At 40.2% G+C, this 18,354-nt stretch overlaps 1 protein-coding gene across 1 annotated transcript in view; it reads left to right on the forward strand.

Moving 5' to 3' along the window:
* LOC124721966 (alkaline phosphatase-like) overlaps positions 1-13,951 on the forward strand; it is a 214,148-nt gene extending 200,197 nt beyond the window's left edge. The window contains exons 8-9 of the mRNA XM_047247133.1: positions 10,658-10,879; positions 13,717-13,951. Of these exons, the coding sequence (XP_047103089.1) occupies positions 10,658-10,879; positions 13,717-13,922 (428 nt within the window). The 3' untranslated portion in view covers positions 13,923-13,951. The remainder of the gene's footprint in view (positions 1-10,657; positions 10,880-13,716) is intronic.
* Positions 13,952-18,354: the final 4,403 nt, after the last annotated feature.

The raw sequence follows: 18,354 nt of genomic DNA on the forward strand, positions 1-18,354 counted from the left end.
AGACCTGCAACTGGGTTACAGATGGCATCTGTGACATGCAGGTCAAATTAGGCACCACGACCCATAGCAATAAGGATGGGCATCAAGTTATTTTCAATTTCATCAGTTCTACAGATGGAGAATGTTGGTTATTCATCCAGGACATCTCAACAAATCTCTCGTATTTAATTGGCACAGGAGCAGACTTGAGTGTGATATCCATTTCATATGACACTGGCCATACCTTGCTGGTGAAACTATCTTTACGAGTGGCTAACAAGACGGATATAAGGCTCCATGGTGCAATCAAACTGCAAAGTCAGCTCATACCAGATGTATACTTTCCATGGACCTTTCACATGGCTGACGTAGATGACACAATTATGGAAATAGATCTCCTCTGATTTCATGTGCCCTCCATTGATCTGCATTTTCAAACCTTAATTCACCATCAAACCAAGACAGACATACTCTGTTTGCAATTCACAATTGACTCAGTCACATCTGTACTCACTGAACAAGCATCTCTATAAGAGCAGTTGGTTGTCTCGCGCACATGCTTTGTGATGGAACACACTGAAGTCAACACTATCTTTGTAAGAAATGCCAAGACACAACAACTAATCAACACTGCTTCAAGAGATCTGCTTTGAGCTCACCACACTCCTCAACTGCTTTGATTCCCTTCCATGGATAACTCAATGCTTTCTACTATGGATACCTCATACAAGGCAATCCCAGTGACATGGGTAAACAGGTTAGTGACAGCATGTTCTATTCTCCTGTTAATTCAGTAGTGACCCCCCACCCCCCTCCCTGCCCACCCCACTAAAAGATGGTAAACTAGCATCAATTTCAAATGGAACATGCCACAAGACCAATATCACTGACAGTCTACCTGTGTGCCACATGGCATGTTGGCTAACACCACATAAGCTTCACCATGCAATGGAGGTGGACCAGTAACTTCTCCAAAACAGAACTATATGCCCTTTAGAGAGTAACTGGCTGTCCCCCAGTCATCTTGTACTCAATAAAGACAGTTCTTAGCGACTGAATGGTGACTACAGGTGATTTAATGCTAGAACTATCATTGACAATTATCATATTCAAGATATACACGACTTTGCACAACTTCTTAACAGTGCATGGGTCTCTAGTGTGACTGACTGTCATAAAGCATACTTGTAGATAACCCATGTTTCCAAGAGACATTCCTAAAATGGCACTGATCACCTGTTTCAGCTTGTTTGAGTTCTGTTTCATGATTTAGGGACTCAGGGATGTGGAACACATGGAAATGGTTCATTGACTCAGTCTTGTACAAGATGCCTTTTTGCTATGCCAATCTGGATGATATTTTAATCTTTTCCACCTCGATAAAGGATCATATATCACACCTCCAGCAAGTCGTACAAGCTTTGAAGGGCAATGGGGTGGAAATCAATCATGAAAAATCTCAATTACACCAATGACATTCCTGGGACAGACGGTAGATGCTGATGGCATCCAGCTGCCATTCAAGTGGATTTATGTCTTCCATAACCTATCTAGTCCTACAACATTCAAAGAATTGAGTTGTTTCCTAGGAACCGTAAACGTTTATAGATGACACCTACCCATGGCCATGTTAATTCAGGCTGTACTAATGGATGCCTTAGCAGGTAAGCAAACGCCTTACTCATGAAAGGTTCAGTGGACAGACAACGTGATTCAAGCCTTCAAGGTGCTCAGAGTCACTTTAGTATATGGCATTACACTCACACACACACACCCAGACACGTGCATCTCTATTACCACAGATGCTAGTGATTCTGCGGTCAGCACTGTTTTACAATGAGTTAGTGATTCCAACCACCTTTTATGATTCTTTTCTAAGAAACCACTTAGTTTGCAATTTAAGTGGTCTGCATTCAAACAGGAGCTGTTCACAATATATGAGGCTGTGAAGTACTTCTGGGATAACATTGAAGGCAGAGAAGTCACCATATACACCAGTCACATGCCCCTCACAGATGCCATCCATAACCCACAGCAGATCTGCCTGCCCCGCCATTCTCAGCACACAGATCTCATTAGTCAGTACACCACAGACATCAGACACGTTAAAGAAACAGAAAATATGGTGGTGCATTACTTATCCAAGGTTTCAGCAATTACTTACAAATGGAATTGCAAAGAGTTGGCTTGCTTACAGCAAGAAGACAGGACAGTGCAGGCGTTGTTACATGTCACATCCACAAATCTTACCATAGTTACATAATGGTCACCCAGGGCTGCCAGTCCCATAATTTGTGACATCTCTGTGGGTAATTGCACCCCATTGTCTCAGATGCTATGTGAAGAGGAATCTTCTCATTAGTACATGATCTGGCACTCCCTGGTATTAAAACAGCAACACATTTGATTACAGAACATTTTGTCTGGTTGGGCATTAGGAGGTACTGCCAGGCATGGTCACACACAGCACCTTATGCCAAAAAATGTTGGGCATCATAATCAGCCAACAATAGCAAACTCTGATGTTCAAAAAGGATGCACAAGACACATCTTGACATTATTGGCCCTCTACCACCGCCCGAGAGCTACAGATATGCAATGTTGGCTATTGATAGAAGTATGCACATGTGGACCATGAGATTTGGTGTCCATATTCATTCACAGCCAGCTAGGGTCAGCAGTTCAAGTCCCAGCTGTATGAAAAACTATACTCCTTGTGCAGCATGGCTAAATTCCATACCACCACTTATGACCCACAGAGCAACAGCCTTGTAGAATGATGGTACTGTATGTTAAAGACAACACTCATGTATCACGAGGAGCTGTGGACTTGAGCTAAACTGGATACTACTAGGAATCTGTGTCATGCATAAGAATGATCTTAAGGCTTTACTGGAAGAAGTACTTTGTAGGGAACAATTCGCTCTCCCAGTCGAGTTTGTCAGGGACTCATCAGCCACGCCTTCAGCCAAATTACCGGCATTGGTTGGAAAGTTTTAATGCCATATTTCCAGACTGCGCATGCCTCTACCCTACCTACATTCAGCTCCCCAAACATTCATCCACAACACACTTGCTAACTGCAAATTCATTATGCTCAGAGTTTACTTCATCCGCCCAGCTGTGTAGCCAACTTACTTTGGTCCATGACATGTCCTGGCCAGGTCCAACAACACAGTGGACATCATACTGAACAATAAATGCCAGACTATTTCTATAAACAGGGTGAAGCCTGCATGGACATTAAATGATGTCTGTCCAGCAGATATACCTTTTACACAGTCAGCGAAATGTGAAGCTCTCTCAGACTCATGTGATTCCATCCCTCTTCTCAATGCAACCTCCTTTCTAGTACAAACCTCACCCACTACAGCACAAACTACCATCAAACCTTGGATTGGTGGCAGCTCAACAGGAAAGCATGTGGCCTATTCACCACAGTAAGCACCAGATGTGATCTTTAGCATCAACATCTTCCATCATTGTGCAGCGCACCGACCATTCACCTACATGACAACACTCTCCCCATGTTCTCTAAGCCTATGCATGACTGACAATGGTGCGACATCACATGTAATGTTCCTATGCTTATTTGAGATCCCACTGAATGTGGGTGATGCCAACATCAATGCCAGGATCAAGGGCAATGGACCTCAATGGGATCCCTTCCATCTCCTTGCCCCTGTGTCTGCATTACCGGAGAAGGGGGTGGGGGTGTTGTCCTCTGTGGCACCCACCACCAATTGAGATGAGAGGATCAGCCAGGAAGGTGTAGAAGGTCTTTGAGACTGATTGTTTTTGGTACTCTTGTTCCAGTGGCAGTGATGTAAGATCTATTGTTCTGTACCGGCAGTGATTATTTTGTAATTAAAGTGTGTTTATTCACAAGTACTGGAGTATTCCTCCTGGGTATTGATGGCCAGGAACCTGGATATACTGACAGCTTTATTGATATATTCATGTAATTGTGTGATTTTTAAACTTTTCACTGTGAAATTTTTAAACTCCATGTAAACGTGACATGTCTGATACTATTGTACTGAATGATCGACTGACAAATTAAACTGTTACTATTAATACTAGAGAACTCCACATATTATCTTGAATGGAGAGTCATCAACAGATGCAGAAGTAATTTCAAGTGTGCCTCAGTTTATGTGCTGAGACTTCTGCTATATGTCATATGCTAATGAACTGGCACATAATAATACCAGTAAATTCAGACTTGTTGTTCATGTTGTGTTTATCTGCAATGAAGTACTGCCCCAAAAATATGCACAGATATTCTGCCAGATCTTGAAAAGATTTCAAAAATGTGCAAAGATCGTCAGCTTGCTTTAAACGTTTAGAAATGTAAAATTGTGCACTTAACAAAATCTAAAAATGTTGTAGTCCATTAGCAGATGCTAGTCAAAAGTGTAATATAAAGAATTTAATGAGTAAAGCTAACAACTCGCCTAATAGTACAGGAGCTCAGACATCAAAAGATACAGAAACAAGACTGAGAAGTTTGCTAGATTTTGGATGAATCTTTTTTCAAGAGCTATAGAGTACACATACATACACACAAACACATACCTGTATCACTACATTGTCCCAGGAGACTTCATTGTGCCAGTACTGCAGCCTGTCTCTGAAGGCTTCAGCAAGACCCTCAACAAACTGGCTGAGCAATTGGACTGCCACTGCAGATGTGACATCCACGGGTGGCCACACTAAATGGAAGTGACTTTTTTGGTGTGAAACAGATAGCAGCTATCAAAATGCAGGTAATTTTGATAGGGAACAGGCTTGGTTTGGAGAGAGATTTGAATGGAGCCATTAGAGGGGTGGAGTTTTATGTCAAACCAATTGCCTGCAGCCTAGCTTCCCATATTAATGACACAAACCAGTTCCTTGACTATCAAGCATCCAATATTATTATCACCTGGATTCCTACTCATCACTATTGAATCCATTTTCCTACACATCACCCTCCCTCGTGCCAATGGCATTGCCACAATAGAACAGTAACTCAGCCAATGTCCTACCGTCTCCAAACTCACCATCTCATTCCTTATGAACCGGACTATATTGCTGACCACTAAATTGCATCACCATGAAGACAGCATGAAACAAATGCCAAATTTTTATGAACTGCTGTACATGCTTGGTTATGCAAATGATTAGTGTTTTAAAACAACTACACAAAATAGGTAGGTGTAATACCACATGTTTTCAGTGTATGAGGAAATATTAGACAGCAAAGAAAGGTGCACCAACTGTGATGCCCTCTGTGTCAACACAGGACAAAGGAGTGTCTCCATTTTGTCTTTTCAAATGAGTCCCAGTTTTGCATAGAGCATCGCAATAGATGTATCCGTGTGTAGAAGTTCGAAGGAGAGTGAACGTTGCTATGTGCTCTGCATGCATCATCATCATACAGATCCAGCACCTGGTTTGATGGTATGGGATGCCACTGGGTACAGAACACTGTCACACCTTGTTCTCACAGTTGGTAATTTGGACATCTGATATTACACTTCAGATGTGTTCATTCTGTGTCAGTTTCTTATTGCTTCATTTGATGTCCTGACCTATTTCAAAACAGAGGGTATTCAGTCATTGCCCTGGCCAGCATGTTCTCTAGATCTCTCACCTCTGGAGACATCTGGTCATGGGTTGCCATCATTCACCAACCACTCTGATTGATAAACACTGCTACAGAGTAGAATCAGTGAGAATGGCATACCTGTATCTGCCATCCCAGCTTAGTGGAACTCAGTGCCTGCCAGGTTAGAACTATTGTTACTGCCATATTTGGTAGCTCTGTGTACCTACAAATCACCTACAAACTTTACAATGTGACCTTTCTACTATACTGTATTTGCACAAAATTAAAATTTTGTTTTTTGCCGTCCACCCTGATGTTGCAGTTTTAAATGTTCACTTACATTAACCTATAGCTGGAAAGGCTATGTACACACATCAATAAAAGTTTTGCATCAGCTCAGTTCTGAGAGCTCCAGAACCTGTACAAAAAATTGGAATAGAGATCAATATAAACATCATATCTGCCATTTTTGTTCCTCATGAGAACCACACATTGCATGTTGTACCACCATACAGTGCGACCTTCAGAGGTGGTGGTCCAGATTGTTGTACACACTGGTACCTCTAATATCCAGTAGCACATCCTCTTGCATTGATGCATGCCTGTATTCATCATGGCACATTATCCACAAGTTCATCAAGGCACTGTTGGTCCAGATTGTTCCACTCCTCAATGGCGACTCAGCGTAGATCCCTCAGAGTGGTTGGTGGGTCATGTTGTCCATAAACAGCCCTTTTCAGTCTATCCCAGGCATGTTTAAAAGGGTTCGTGCCTGGAGAACATGCTGTCCACTCTAATCGAGCGATGTCACTATCCTGAAGGAAGTCATTCACAAGATGTGCATCATGGGTGTATGAATTGTCATCCATGAAGACGAATGTCTCACCAATATGCTGCGGATATGGTTGCATTATCAGTCAGAGGATGGCATTCATGTATCATACAGCCGTTATGGCTCCTTCCATGACCACGAGCGGCATATGTCAGCCCCACATAATGGCACCCCAAAACAGCAGGGAACCTCCACTTTGCTGCACTCTCTGGACAGTGTGTCTAAGGCATTCAGCCTGACTGGGTTGCTTCCAAACACGTCTCCAACGATTGTCTGGTTGAAGGCATATACGACACTCATTGGTGAAGAGAACATGATGCCAATCCTGAGCAGTCCATTTAGCATGTTGTTGGGCCCATCTGTACCGCACTGCATGGTGTCGTGGTTGCAAAGATGGACCTCGCCATGGACGTAGGGAGTGAAGTTGAGCATCATGCAGCCTATTGGGCACAGTTTGAGTTGTAACACGGCGTCCTGTGGCTGAACCAAAAGCATTATTCAACATGGTGGCATTGCTGTCAGGGTTCCTCCTTGCCATAATCCATAGGTAGTGTTCATCCACTGCAGTAGTAGCCCTCAGGCAGCCTGAGCGTGGCATGTCATTGAGAGTTTCTGTCTCTCTGTATCTCCTTGGTGTCCGAACAACATCGTTTTGGTTCATTCCGAGGCACCTCAACACTTCCCTTGTTGAGAGTGCTTCATGGCACAAAGTAACAATGCAGACACAATCAAACCGCAGTATTGACTGACTAGGCATGGTTGAACAACAGACAACACAAGTTGTGTACCTCCTGCCTAGTGGGATGACAGGAACTGATTGGCTGTCGAACCCCCTCCGTCTAATAGGCACTACTCATGCATGGTTTTTTACATCTTTGTGCAGGTTTAGTGACATCTCTGAAAAGTAAAAGGGATTGTCTGTGATACAATATCCACAACCAATGTCTATCTTCCGGTCTGGGAACAGGGGTGATGCAAAACTTTTTTTGGTGTGTGTATTTGTAAAAAAACATTTTCAAAGTTCAAGATGGTTTGTTTCCCTTAAAACTGCTATTGTGAAACCTCTTCAAACACTCCAAAAATTTGGTCATATGTTGATGCTGTCAGTGGCACATACCTTTGTGTGGAGGAAATTCCTGTTGACAAGATAGTGGTCAAAATAAGAGACAGTGAAAGAAAATGTTAAGTGGTGAATGTTGCCACCATTCAAGTGACATGCATCTGCTAAAAATTGGTGTAGTAATTGGTTTTAGAGGTGTTAAACAGCAATTTAAATCACTAATATTCAGCACAGTCTCAAGAGTGTACATTTACATACATCACATATACATCTGTGCTCTACAAACTTCCGTGAAGGCCATAGCAAAGGGTAATTCCCACTGTATCATTTATTAGGAGTTTTTCCTCTTCCATTCATGTTTGGACCATAGGTCGAATGGAATCATGTCAGGCTCTGTACAGCATCTGTGAGTTTATTAGCTCCACTGTTAATGATAATCTAGTGCATTAATCTTGAACAGAGAATTGTTCTCAATAGCACATGTCACTTACATCTACAAAATAGGTTTATCATCCTGTATAACTCACTAAAATTCTAAGATCAAACACAATATAACATTACAAAATTAAATGTGAAATTATGGAATGGAAATAAGTTAAGCATGACAGCGTTATTTATTTTTATGTGACCTATGTCCAACAGGATCCATAATGCACATAATATAAGGGCAATCAAATTAAAATGAGACAGATGGAAGAAAAGTAAACTGTTTATTATTTCAAAGGTAATAACTGTAATGTAATACATTTATCCCACTGTGATACAAGACAGTCACTGCCTCATGGAAAAATATTTACAGTTGCACATGATTGTACCCAGGCATGTACCTCTTCATCAGAAGCAAATAGACAGCCATTAATGTCTTTCTTCAGGGCTCCATGTGATCCCACACATTACCAACCACTTCTAGCTCTGCACCCTTATATCTGAAGCATATGCTAGGCAGAAATCACTTATAAGCTTTGAACTGCATACTATAAATACATTGAGATTGTTTTCAGAGTTTAATGACAATGAGTTGGTTAAGGATCATTTATTAATTTTCATGAAAACTTCGTTATCAGTCTTTTCTAAAACTGCACTAGAAATGCCATCTATAAAATCGACCAGTAACAAGCTGGGTAAGTCATTTCAAAGGTGAGAGGAAGGTAACAGCATAATATCTCTGATAGCACCATGCCTAGTAAAGCACTGTGGTGTTCAAACCAATCTTCAGGTGATGACAACTTTGTTTACTTTCGCCAAAAGACCCTCAGCATTAGGCAAACTAATCATTTCTTTGAGTGTCTAGTATTTACTTATTTAATTGTAATTTATTTTATGTGAAATTTTATTGCACCATTATTAATTGATCATAGACAGTCATAGAATATGTGCAGAAAGAATCACAGGGCTATTTTACAATATATCTTCCCATACTTTTGCTCCTTTAACAAGTTACATCTCTTCTTCTCAGACAATTCCTTCGTAACTCAATACACAGGAGTTAGCAAATAAAGGTATAAGAGGAATTGCAAACAAATGGTTAGAATCTTACCTGTCAAACAGATTTCAAAAAGTTGAAATTAATTTTGATAAAAAGAATACAACCACCCATCGATCTACTGTCCACTCCTCTGACACAATGCCCATTAGATATGGTGTGCCACAAGGCTCAATCCTGGGACCCATACTGTTTCTGCTATACATTGATGATATAAGCACGAAGCTTGCTACAGGACATACCACACTATTTGCCGATGACACAAGTATACTAATAACGGGTACTGATACAGAGGACCACTACCAAAAAATTAAACCGCTTATGTCGTCACTCAGCAAATGGTTCAACAAGAACAAACTGATTATAAACATACAGAAAACAACGTACATCAACTTCAGACTCTCATCCCAAAAACAAGAAATGCCTGATGTGATTCTAAATAACCAAGAGCTTATGTGTGTGGACTCTGTCAAGTTTCTTGGCATATAGGTTGAAGGAAATCTTAAGTGGGAGACTCACACAAATTATATCTCAAAAAAGCTCTCAACTGTGTGTTACATTTTAAGGATGTTCAAAAAATCAGCCACAAAATCTGTTCTCATACATGTATATTATGCTTACTTCCATTCTACATTACAGTATGGAATCAAATTTTGGGGGAACTCACCTGGAGGTAGATATATTTTCAAAATACAAAAACAGGCAATACGCATAATATGTAATCATGCAGACGACATTTCAAAACAAATGGCATTATGACACTTCCCTCTGCTTACATTTATAATATTGTCTCATTTGTCAAGTCATACCTGTTAAACAATGACTGCACACTAAAATTCAATGGAGATATTCATAACTATGCAACAAGGCAGCAATATGACCTACATATGATTCAGTCCAGAACTACCTGCTACCAAAAAAGTGTTTTAAATGTTGGGATACAAATGTATAATAATTTACCCAATGAAATCAAAGCAACAAAGAACCCAAGAGCCTTCTCACATAAGTTAAAAAAATATCTCTTGGACCATTGATTTTATGCAGTTGATCATTTTTTTGAAAGGGGTTAAAAATGTAAACAATATGATAAATGTTCAATTAGGTCTGAAAATTATATACTGTGCATGTCTACGAAATATACTGGATTATTATATACTGTGCATGTCTATGAAATACACTGGACTACTTTACTATTACATTTGTATTGGCTGTTTGTATTTTACCATACAACATTTGTATTTACTGTTTTGTTAAAGATAACTAACTTCCTCATTGCTAAATAATGCAAAATCAATTATTAAATATTACTTGTAAATATGTTCCCTTGACCTGTCCAATATCGTATGTACAACCTTACAATTCTATGATTTTTATTAACTGTTTTGTTTAAGATAGATAATTTCCTTGCTACAAAATAATGTAAAAATCAATTTGTAAAAATTACTTGTAAATAGCTCTCTTGACCTATCCAATATCATTTGTACAGCTGTACAATACTATGATTGCCTGGATCAATAAAAATACAATACAATACAATACACACATATGAATGGGGCTACAATAATGTAATTACACTGACCAGCATATTTAAAGTAGTATATCACATGATTTGAATCTGTTTAGGGTGTTTTATTGTGGGTAAATGAAATGTACATATTTTATAATTACACAATTAGTAAGAAACGACTTGTACAAAATTTTCGTTTTTAGGTATAGCTAAGAAGTCAGTGGTTGACAATATTCCATATACAATACTAACATATTCAACTGGAAGCAATCTTGCATTTAATTATACTGTTGTAAATGGAACTGAAATAATTCGTGACAACCCTGAAAACTATGATTACACAAGTTTTGATTACCACCAGCAGGCAGCAATTTTAACAGATGAAGCATCACATGGAGGAGGAGATGTTACTGTATATGCAGCTGGTAAGTTAATCATTATCATGAATTAACCACACCTTTTTGTCTTTTTGTTTGTTTTTTCCAGTGTTCAAAGTCACATGCTGGTCACGGTCCTTTTGGAAATTGAATTATTTTTCTATTCTCTGCAAGTCCTAGCTACTGTTGTTCAATGACACCCTATCATAAGCAAGAGAATATTTTGTTGTGTATAAAAGCAGTTTTAGATAACTTGCTTAACAGTCTTGATTATTATTATTATTATTTGTCATTTCCTTCAATAGAACAAAAATAGTTGACACCTTTATGACTACATTTTGTTATTCTGGAAAACAAATGTTAGGTAACTAAAGGTACAATATATTCCAAATTAGGGCTTTCAGAATCAGCTTCACTCATATTATTAAAGCACATTCAGCAAAAGAAGTAAAATATTATTTATAAAATGGCCATAGATCCCTGCAGCAAAGCATGATATAATATAACTATATAAAATATACGAATGATATAAGATAACTACCAAATACAACACCAAAAGACAGTCTTCCCCTCCTATCCACTTTAGGCTCAGGAGAAACTCTGCAAAGATCATCTTTTACAACACCTGATGCATCAGGTACATTAAGTCAAACAAAAAAGACTGTTTGATTCCAGTTTCTCAAGAATTTAATTTCATCTTCACTGCTCAGTAGTCCAACAAAATATTTTATACTTTTCTTCCCAGCAAACAGAAGAACATATTTCCCTTTATGCACAGTTTTGTACATCATATAAGTGCCTGTCAGCTTGTTGCTCTGCTTCATGTCCTTCAGTTAAGTACTGTCAATAACTCTCTTGCTCTCCACTGTCACCACTAGTGCTTAGTTTATACAGGATGTCATCATTTAGGTATTATCCTGAAATTCTCTGATTCTTTCTTTTTTCCATCTTATGAAGAGCAAGGTATATGCAGCTGTTTTGATAGATGACCGTCTCCCATAACAAAACTAGATGTTGGCATGAGGAAGCTAGTGTCTGATCAGTGAAATAGATCAGTAGTAGATTGGCACAGTTTTTCAGGTAGTTTCCTTGTAATATGCAGCTTGTCCAGGAGAAGAATACCACTATCCAGAATCCAGAAATCTAATTTGCAGAAGATGTGACTTCAACTAGAGTCAATGTTTGTCGTAATAAGGGAGGGAAAAAATTTTTTGGTAAATTATTTATCCCTGATTTTGTTCTCCATTTTGCTAATGACTTTCAAAGTCTTAGTGCAATTAAGAGATAAGCAGACAAAGCAAATATTGTTACCATTAGCAGCTTTTATGACTTTAACAGAAAAATACTTGAGAGATTAGCTCTGATAATCACCCCTGGACCAGTAAGTCCTTTAGCATGAGGCAAGTGCACAGTGAAGAACTGCCCATCAAACCAACCGTTTGAAGGACCACATATTTTTTGACTTATGGACAACATATACCAGCAGTAAAGTACCTGTAGCTGTGCAACAGAATGTGACAGAGATTGCAGTTTTGGAGTGTTTCATTACCCTATCAGGATAATTATTGATACATTTAATAAGTGCAGTCTTACATTCTGAGTCATCAGACAAGTTCGTTTCATCAACATCTGTAATGCGTTTTGTTGGTACACCATCCATTGACGTTTTAGGTTTTCAAAATATTCATCAACAAATTCTCTAGTAAGAGACCCTCTGTCTGGATTTATGTTGCCATGTTGCCTCATTGGTAACAATGCCTTGTGACTATTACCAATGAATTACCCCACTCCTTGCCAGGAATATTGATAGGCCTAAAGGTTGCTCCTATCCATCTCATTCTGTCCACCATCATTTCAATTGTTAACCTTATGTCCAACAAGACTAATGGGAAACCACAGGCACCTATTTGAATCACACAATCACAAAACTGCTTTTCTTCATCAGCAGTAAAAATTGTTTGTCTGCCAGTTTTATGTTTATTTTTCATTTTTCTAGATTGAGCTCCTTCAAGTATTTTAAAAATTTGTGAAGTCTTGTTTAGTGGCATCTTATTTTCATGAATTTACTTAAAACTTTCTCAAGATTAGTTATTGCGTAGTTTCCATAAGTTCAATAACCAGAAACACTCACACATGCTCTCACCATATCTGCAAAAATGAAAACAACAATTGTAATCAATTACAAGGTACTGATATGTGCTGTAATTACATAGAACTTCATAAATAGATAACTCAGAATAACATTGCGTGCCATGTGTAATAATCTACTACCACCAATCAGCTGATCTGACAGAGAGCATAGATACCAGCAGGACGTCAGTATTCAAAGTCATCTCGTGAAAGACAAACCTCTTAATTTTTATTCAGCTGCAACACCAAGGAATAAAGTAAACTTCTTAGGCTTTCACTACAATTAAATTTAGGTGGCCACTTTGTCATTAAAGGCTCATTAATTATTTTAGGTACTGAATTGCTTCGTAGGTTCAAGGTTAGATTTTTTTAATGTCATTTTGACACTTACATAATTTGAAAGAATTGATTATTTGCTATTTTAAAAGCTTATGTTGTAAATTTGTTATTCCATTAACTGAGGGCAACAATGAATTTAAAAAGATGCTAAATTACTGTTAGGGGAAAAAACACTTGATGGAATTTTCTGCACCCCATAAAAAGGCCTCTACTTCTGATGAAGGAACAGCCAATTTGATAAGTTGAAGATTAGTATGTAGTTCATTGTTGCTTCCAGGTTTGGCATATGATAAGAAGACATTTCTCACATGACTCTTGTGCTTTAAATCTTGCTGAACTTAGAATGTACATTTTTGATTATTTTCCATGGATCACCGACAAAAAAAACATTAATTTTTTTCCTGTTTTCCTCTTAGGGCCAATGGCTCACCTCTTCCATACTTCCCATGAACAACACTACGTTGCACACGTCATGGGTTATGCAGCACGAATTGGACCATATGCTGACATTCCACACAACCATGGTGTATCAAATTTGAAATTAAATGCAGCACTGATGGTTGTCACATACCTAATTCAATCTAGATTCTGTTTAATGTTGATAAATTGTAATTCTGAATGAAATTAATAAATAAGATTTTAAATTGTTCATATGTTCCAGTTCTCTACTTTTTTATTTTATGAACAATAATTTTTATAAACAGTTCCTGAGCAAACATTAAGCATCTTCTGTTAATAAACATTTCCTATTACTAATGGTATGTTGTTTCTTCTGGTACTTGGTAATGAATGTGTACAGCACAAACTTTCATTCCTGTATTTTTATTTCCAAACTGTAAAGTCTATCTCCTATGAACCTTAAGAAAACCCTCACCATTACTTCCCTTCATATGAAACATTTTGTATTGTAGGTTACAGTGTAGCTACAGTAACCTTTTGCAGAAAAAACAATTGGGAGATATCAGACAGGCTTTACATCTGGCAAATCAATTAATGACCAAATATTCACATAAAAACCAAAGGAATACAATATACACACATCAAAAAAAGTTTTGCATCACCCCGGTTCCCAGAACTCCTGAAGATAGACGTTGACTGTGGACATTGTATTACAGACACAGTTCAGAGATGTCACTAAACCCACCCAAAGATGTAAACAAGCACGCATGAGCAGCGCCTATTAGATGGAGGGGGTCCGTAGTCAGTAGTTCAATCATGCCTAGATGGTGAATACCTCAGTTCGATCAATCTGCATTATTACTTTGTGCTAGGAAGGGCTCTCAACAAGGGAAGTGTCCAGGTGTCTCAGGGTGAACCGAAGCAATGTTGTTCGGACATGGAGGAGATACAGAGAGACAGGAAATATCAATGACATGCCTCGCTTAGGCCACCCAAGAGCTACTACTGCAATGGATGACCGCTACCTATGGATTATGGCTCGGAGGAACGCTGACAGCAACACCACCATGTTGAACAATGCTTTTCGTGCAGCCACAGGACGTCGTGTTATGACTCAAACTGTGTGCAGTAGGCTGCATGATGCCCAAATTCACTCCCAATGTCCATGGCAAGGTCCATCCTTGCAAACATGACACCCTGCAGTATGGTTCAGATGGGCCCAACAACATGCTGAATGGACTGCTCAGGATTGGTATCACATTCTCTTCCCTAATGAGTGTCGCATATGCCTTCAACCAGACAATTGTGTTTGGACGCAACCCAGTCAGCCTGAACGCCTTAGACACGCTCTCCAGTGAGTGCAGCAACTGCTGTTTTGGGGTGGCATTATGTGGGGTCGACGTATGCCACTGGTGGTCATGGAAGGCGCCATAGTGGCTGTACAATACATGCATGCCATCCTCCAATGGATAGTGCGACCATATTGGCAGCATATCAGCGAGGCATTCATCTTCATGGATGACAATTTGCTCTCCCATCATGCACATCTTGAGAATAACTTCCTTCAGGATAACGACACCGCTAGACTAGAGTGGACAGCATGTTCTCCAGACATGAACCCAATGGAACATGCCTGGGATAAATTGAAAAGGGCTGTTTATGGATCACGTGACCCATCAACCACTGAGGGATCTATGCCAAACCACTGTTGAGGAGAGGGACAATCTGGACCAACAGTGCATTGATGAACTTGTGGATAGTATGTCACGATGAATACAGGCACGTGACAATCCAATAGGACGTGCTATTACGCATTAGAGGTACCAGTGTGTACAGCAATCTGGACCACCACCTCTGAAGATCTCGCTGTATGGCGGTAGAACATGTGTGATTTTCATGAGCAACAAAACGGACAGAAATGATGTTTATGTTAATCTCGAATCCAATTTTCTGTACAGGTTCCGGAACTCTTGGAAATGAGGCAATGCAAACCTTTTTTAGATGTGTGTAGAAACACATCAAATATTTGTTAACTCTGAAGCAGCATATGACACCATAAAAATAAATAAGCTTATTGAAGCCATGAATGAATCGGGCATATCACAGCAGATAATGTAAATAGCACATTATTGCAATAAATGCTCAAAATGATGCCCGTCAACCTCAGTGCATTTGGCAATATGTGTAACGACATTCCTCTTAACAGCGAGTAGTTCGCCTTCTGTAATGTTCGCACATGCATTGACAATGCGCTGACACATATTGTCAGGCGTTGTCAGTGGATCACGATGGCAAATATCCTTCAACTTTCCCCACAGAAATAAATCGGGTGACGTCAGATCCAGTAACCGTGTGGGCCATGGTATGGTGTTTCGATGACCAAAACACCTGCCATGAAATATGCTATTCAATACCGCTTCAACCGCACGCAAGCTATGAGCTGGACATCTATCATGTTGGAAGTACATCGCCATTCTGTCATGCAGTGAAACATCTTGTAGTAACATTGGTAGAACATTATGTAGGAAATCAGCATACATTGCACCATTTAGACTGCCATCGATAAAATGGGGATCAATTACCCTTCCTCCCATAATGCCGCACCATACATTAACCCGACAAGCCACTTCAGTCTGGAACCGCGCGACCGCTACAGTCGCAGGTTCGAATTCTGCCTTGGGCATGGATGTGTGTGATGTCCTTAGGTCAGATAGGTTTAAGTAGTTCTAAGTTGAAGGGGACTGATGACCTCAGCAGTTAAGTCCCATAGTGCTCAGAGCCATTTGAACCATTTGATGTTCCACTTGTCGCAGCCATTGTGGATTTTCCGTTGCCCAATAGTGCATATTATGCCGGTTTATGTTACCGCTGTTGGTGAATGATACTTCGTCGCTAAATAGAACGCGTGCAGGAAACCTGTCATCGTCCCGTAGTTTCTCTTGTGCCAAGTGGCAGAACTGTACACGACATTCAAAGTCATCGCCATGCAATTCCTGGCGCATAGAAATATGGTACGGGTGCAATCGATTTGATGTAGCATTCTCAACATCGATGTTTTTGAGATTCCCAATTGTCATGCAATTTGTCTGCTACTGATGTGCGGATTAGCCATGACAGCAGCTAAAACACCTACTTGGGCATCATCATTTGTTGCAAGTCGTGGTTGGCGTTTCACATGTGGCTGAACACTTCCCGTTTCCTTAAATAACGTAACTACCCGGCGAATGGTCCGGACACTTAGATGATGTCATCCAGGTTACCGAGCGGAATACATAGCACACGCCCGTTGGGCATTTTGATCACAATCGCCATACGTCAACACGATATTGACCTTATCCGCAATTGATAAACACTCCATTTTAACACGATTAATGTATCACGAAGCAAATAGCGTCCACACTGGCGGAATGTTACGTGATACCACCTACTTATACGTGTGTGACTATTACAGCGCCCTCTATCACAAAGAGAAAAAAGTGGTCCAACTAAAACATTCATACTTCTTTGCGTAGTACACGAATATGTAATAAAAAATTGGGGTTCCTATTTTAAAAAAAACGCAGTTGATATCCGTTTGACCTATGGCAGCGCCATCTAGCGGGCCAACCATAGCGCCATCTGGTTTCCCACTTCAAGCTAGACGAGTTTCATGCTTTGTAGTTTTTTCGTTTGATGCTTATTTCGTGACATATTTGGCCCGTCACTATCAATGGACTACCCTGTATACATTCTTCACTGTCATTTCTTGTTAACAATATTAGCTTATTCACAAGAATAAGCAGCTTTCACTCAGTTAATACACGGCAGAAATCAAACCTGCATTTGGATCAGACTTCCTTAACTCTTGTGGAGGAAGGTGTGCAGTATATACCTCTTCCTATCGTCCAATCTGCCTCACCTCCATGTTCAGTAAGGTCTTCAAGGCCATCCTCTCTCGCCTTATTCCCCGCCTCCTTCCTCTTACTCAATGTGGCTTCCGGCTTTCCTTCTCCGCCGACAACCAGCTCCTTAACCTCCAACTTAGTTCCCATCGCTCCGCTATCTTTGTTTCCCTTGATCTCCAGAACGCCTATGACCATGCCTGGCATCCCGGGCTCCTCTTCAAATTTCAGACCTATGCTCTCCCCATCAACTTCGTCCGTCTCGTTGCTTCCTTCCTCTCCCATCGTCCCTTCTATGTGACTATCCTACCATTCCAACTCCCGTACTTTCTACCCCTCTGCCGGCGTGCCCCACGGTTCTGTCCTTTCCCCTCTCCTCTATCTCCTGTACACTGCTGATATGCCCAAACCTCTCCCGCCTGTTCATCTTCTCCAGTTCACTGATGACACCGCCTTCCTAGCCCTTTATCCTACCGTTCAACGGTCCCAATATACCCTCCAAACCCACCTTGACCTATTAACCCCTTGGTGCAACCAGTGGTTCCTCCGTGTTAATCCCTCCAAGACCCAGGCGATCATCATAGGCCGCACCACCCTCTCCTTCCGCCTCCATGATTTCTACCTCACCATTTATGGCCGTCCTATCCACCTCACTCCTACCCTTAAATACCTTGGCCTCAAACTCGACCGCCACCTCACCTGGACTCCCCATCTCCTTACCATCCAAAACAAAGCTCACAACCACCTCTGCCTCCTGAAACTCCTGTCCGGCCG

This window comes from Schistocerca piceifrons, chromosome X, assembly GCF_021461385.2.
Source record: "Schistocerca piceifrons isolate TAMUIC-IGC-003096 chromosome X, iqSchPice1.1, whole genome shotgun sequence".
In the NCBI taxonomy this organism is placed as follows: Eukaryota; Metazoa; Arthropoda; class Insecta; order Orthoptera; family Acrididae; genus Schistocerca; species Schistocerca piceifrons.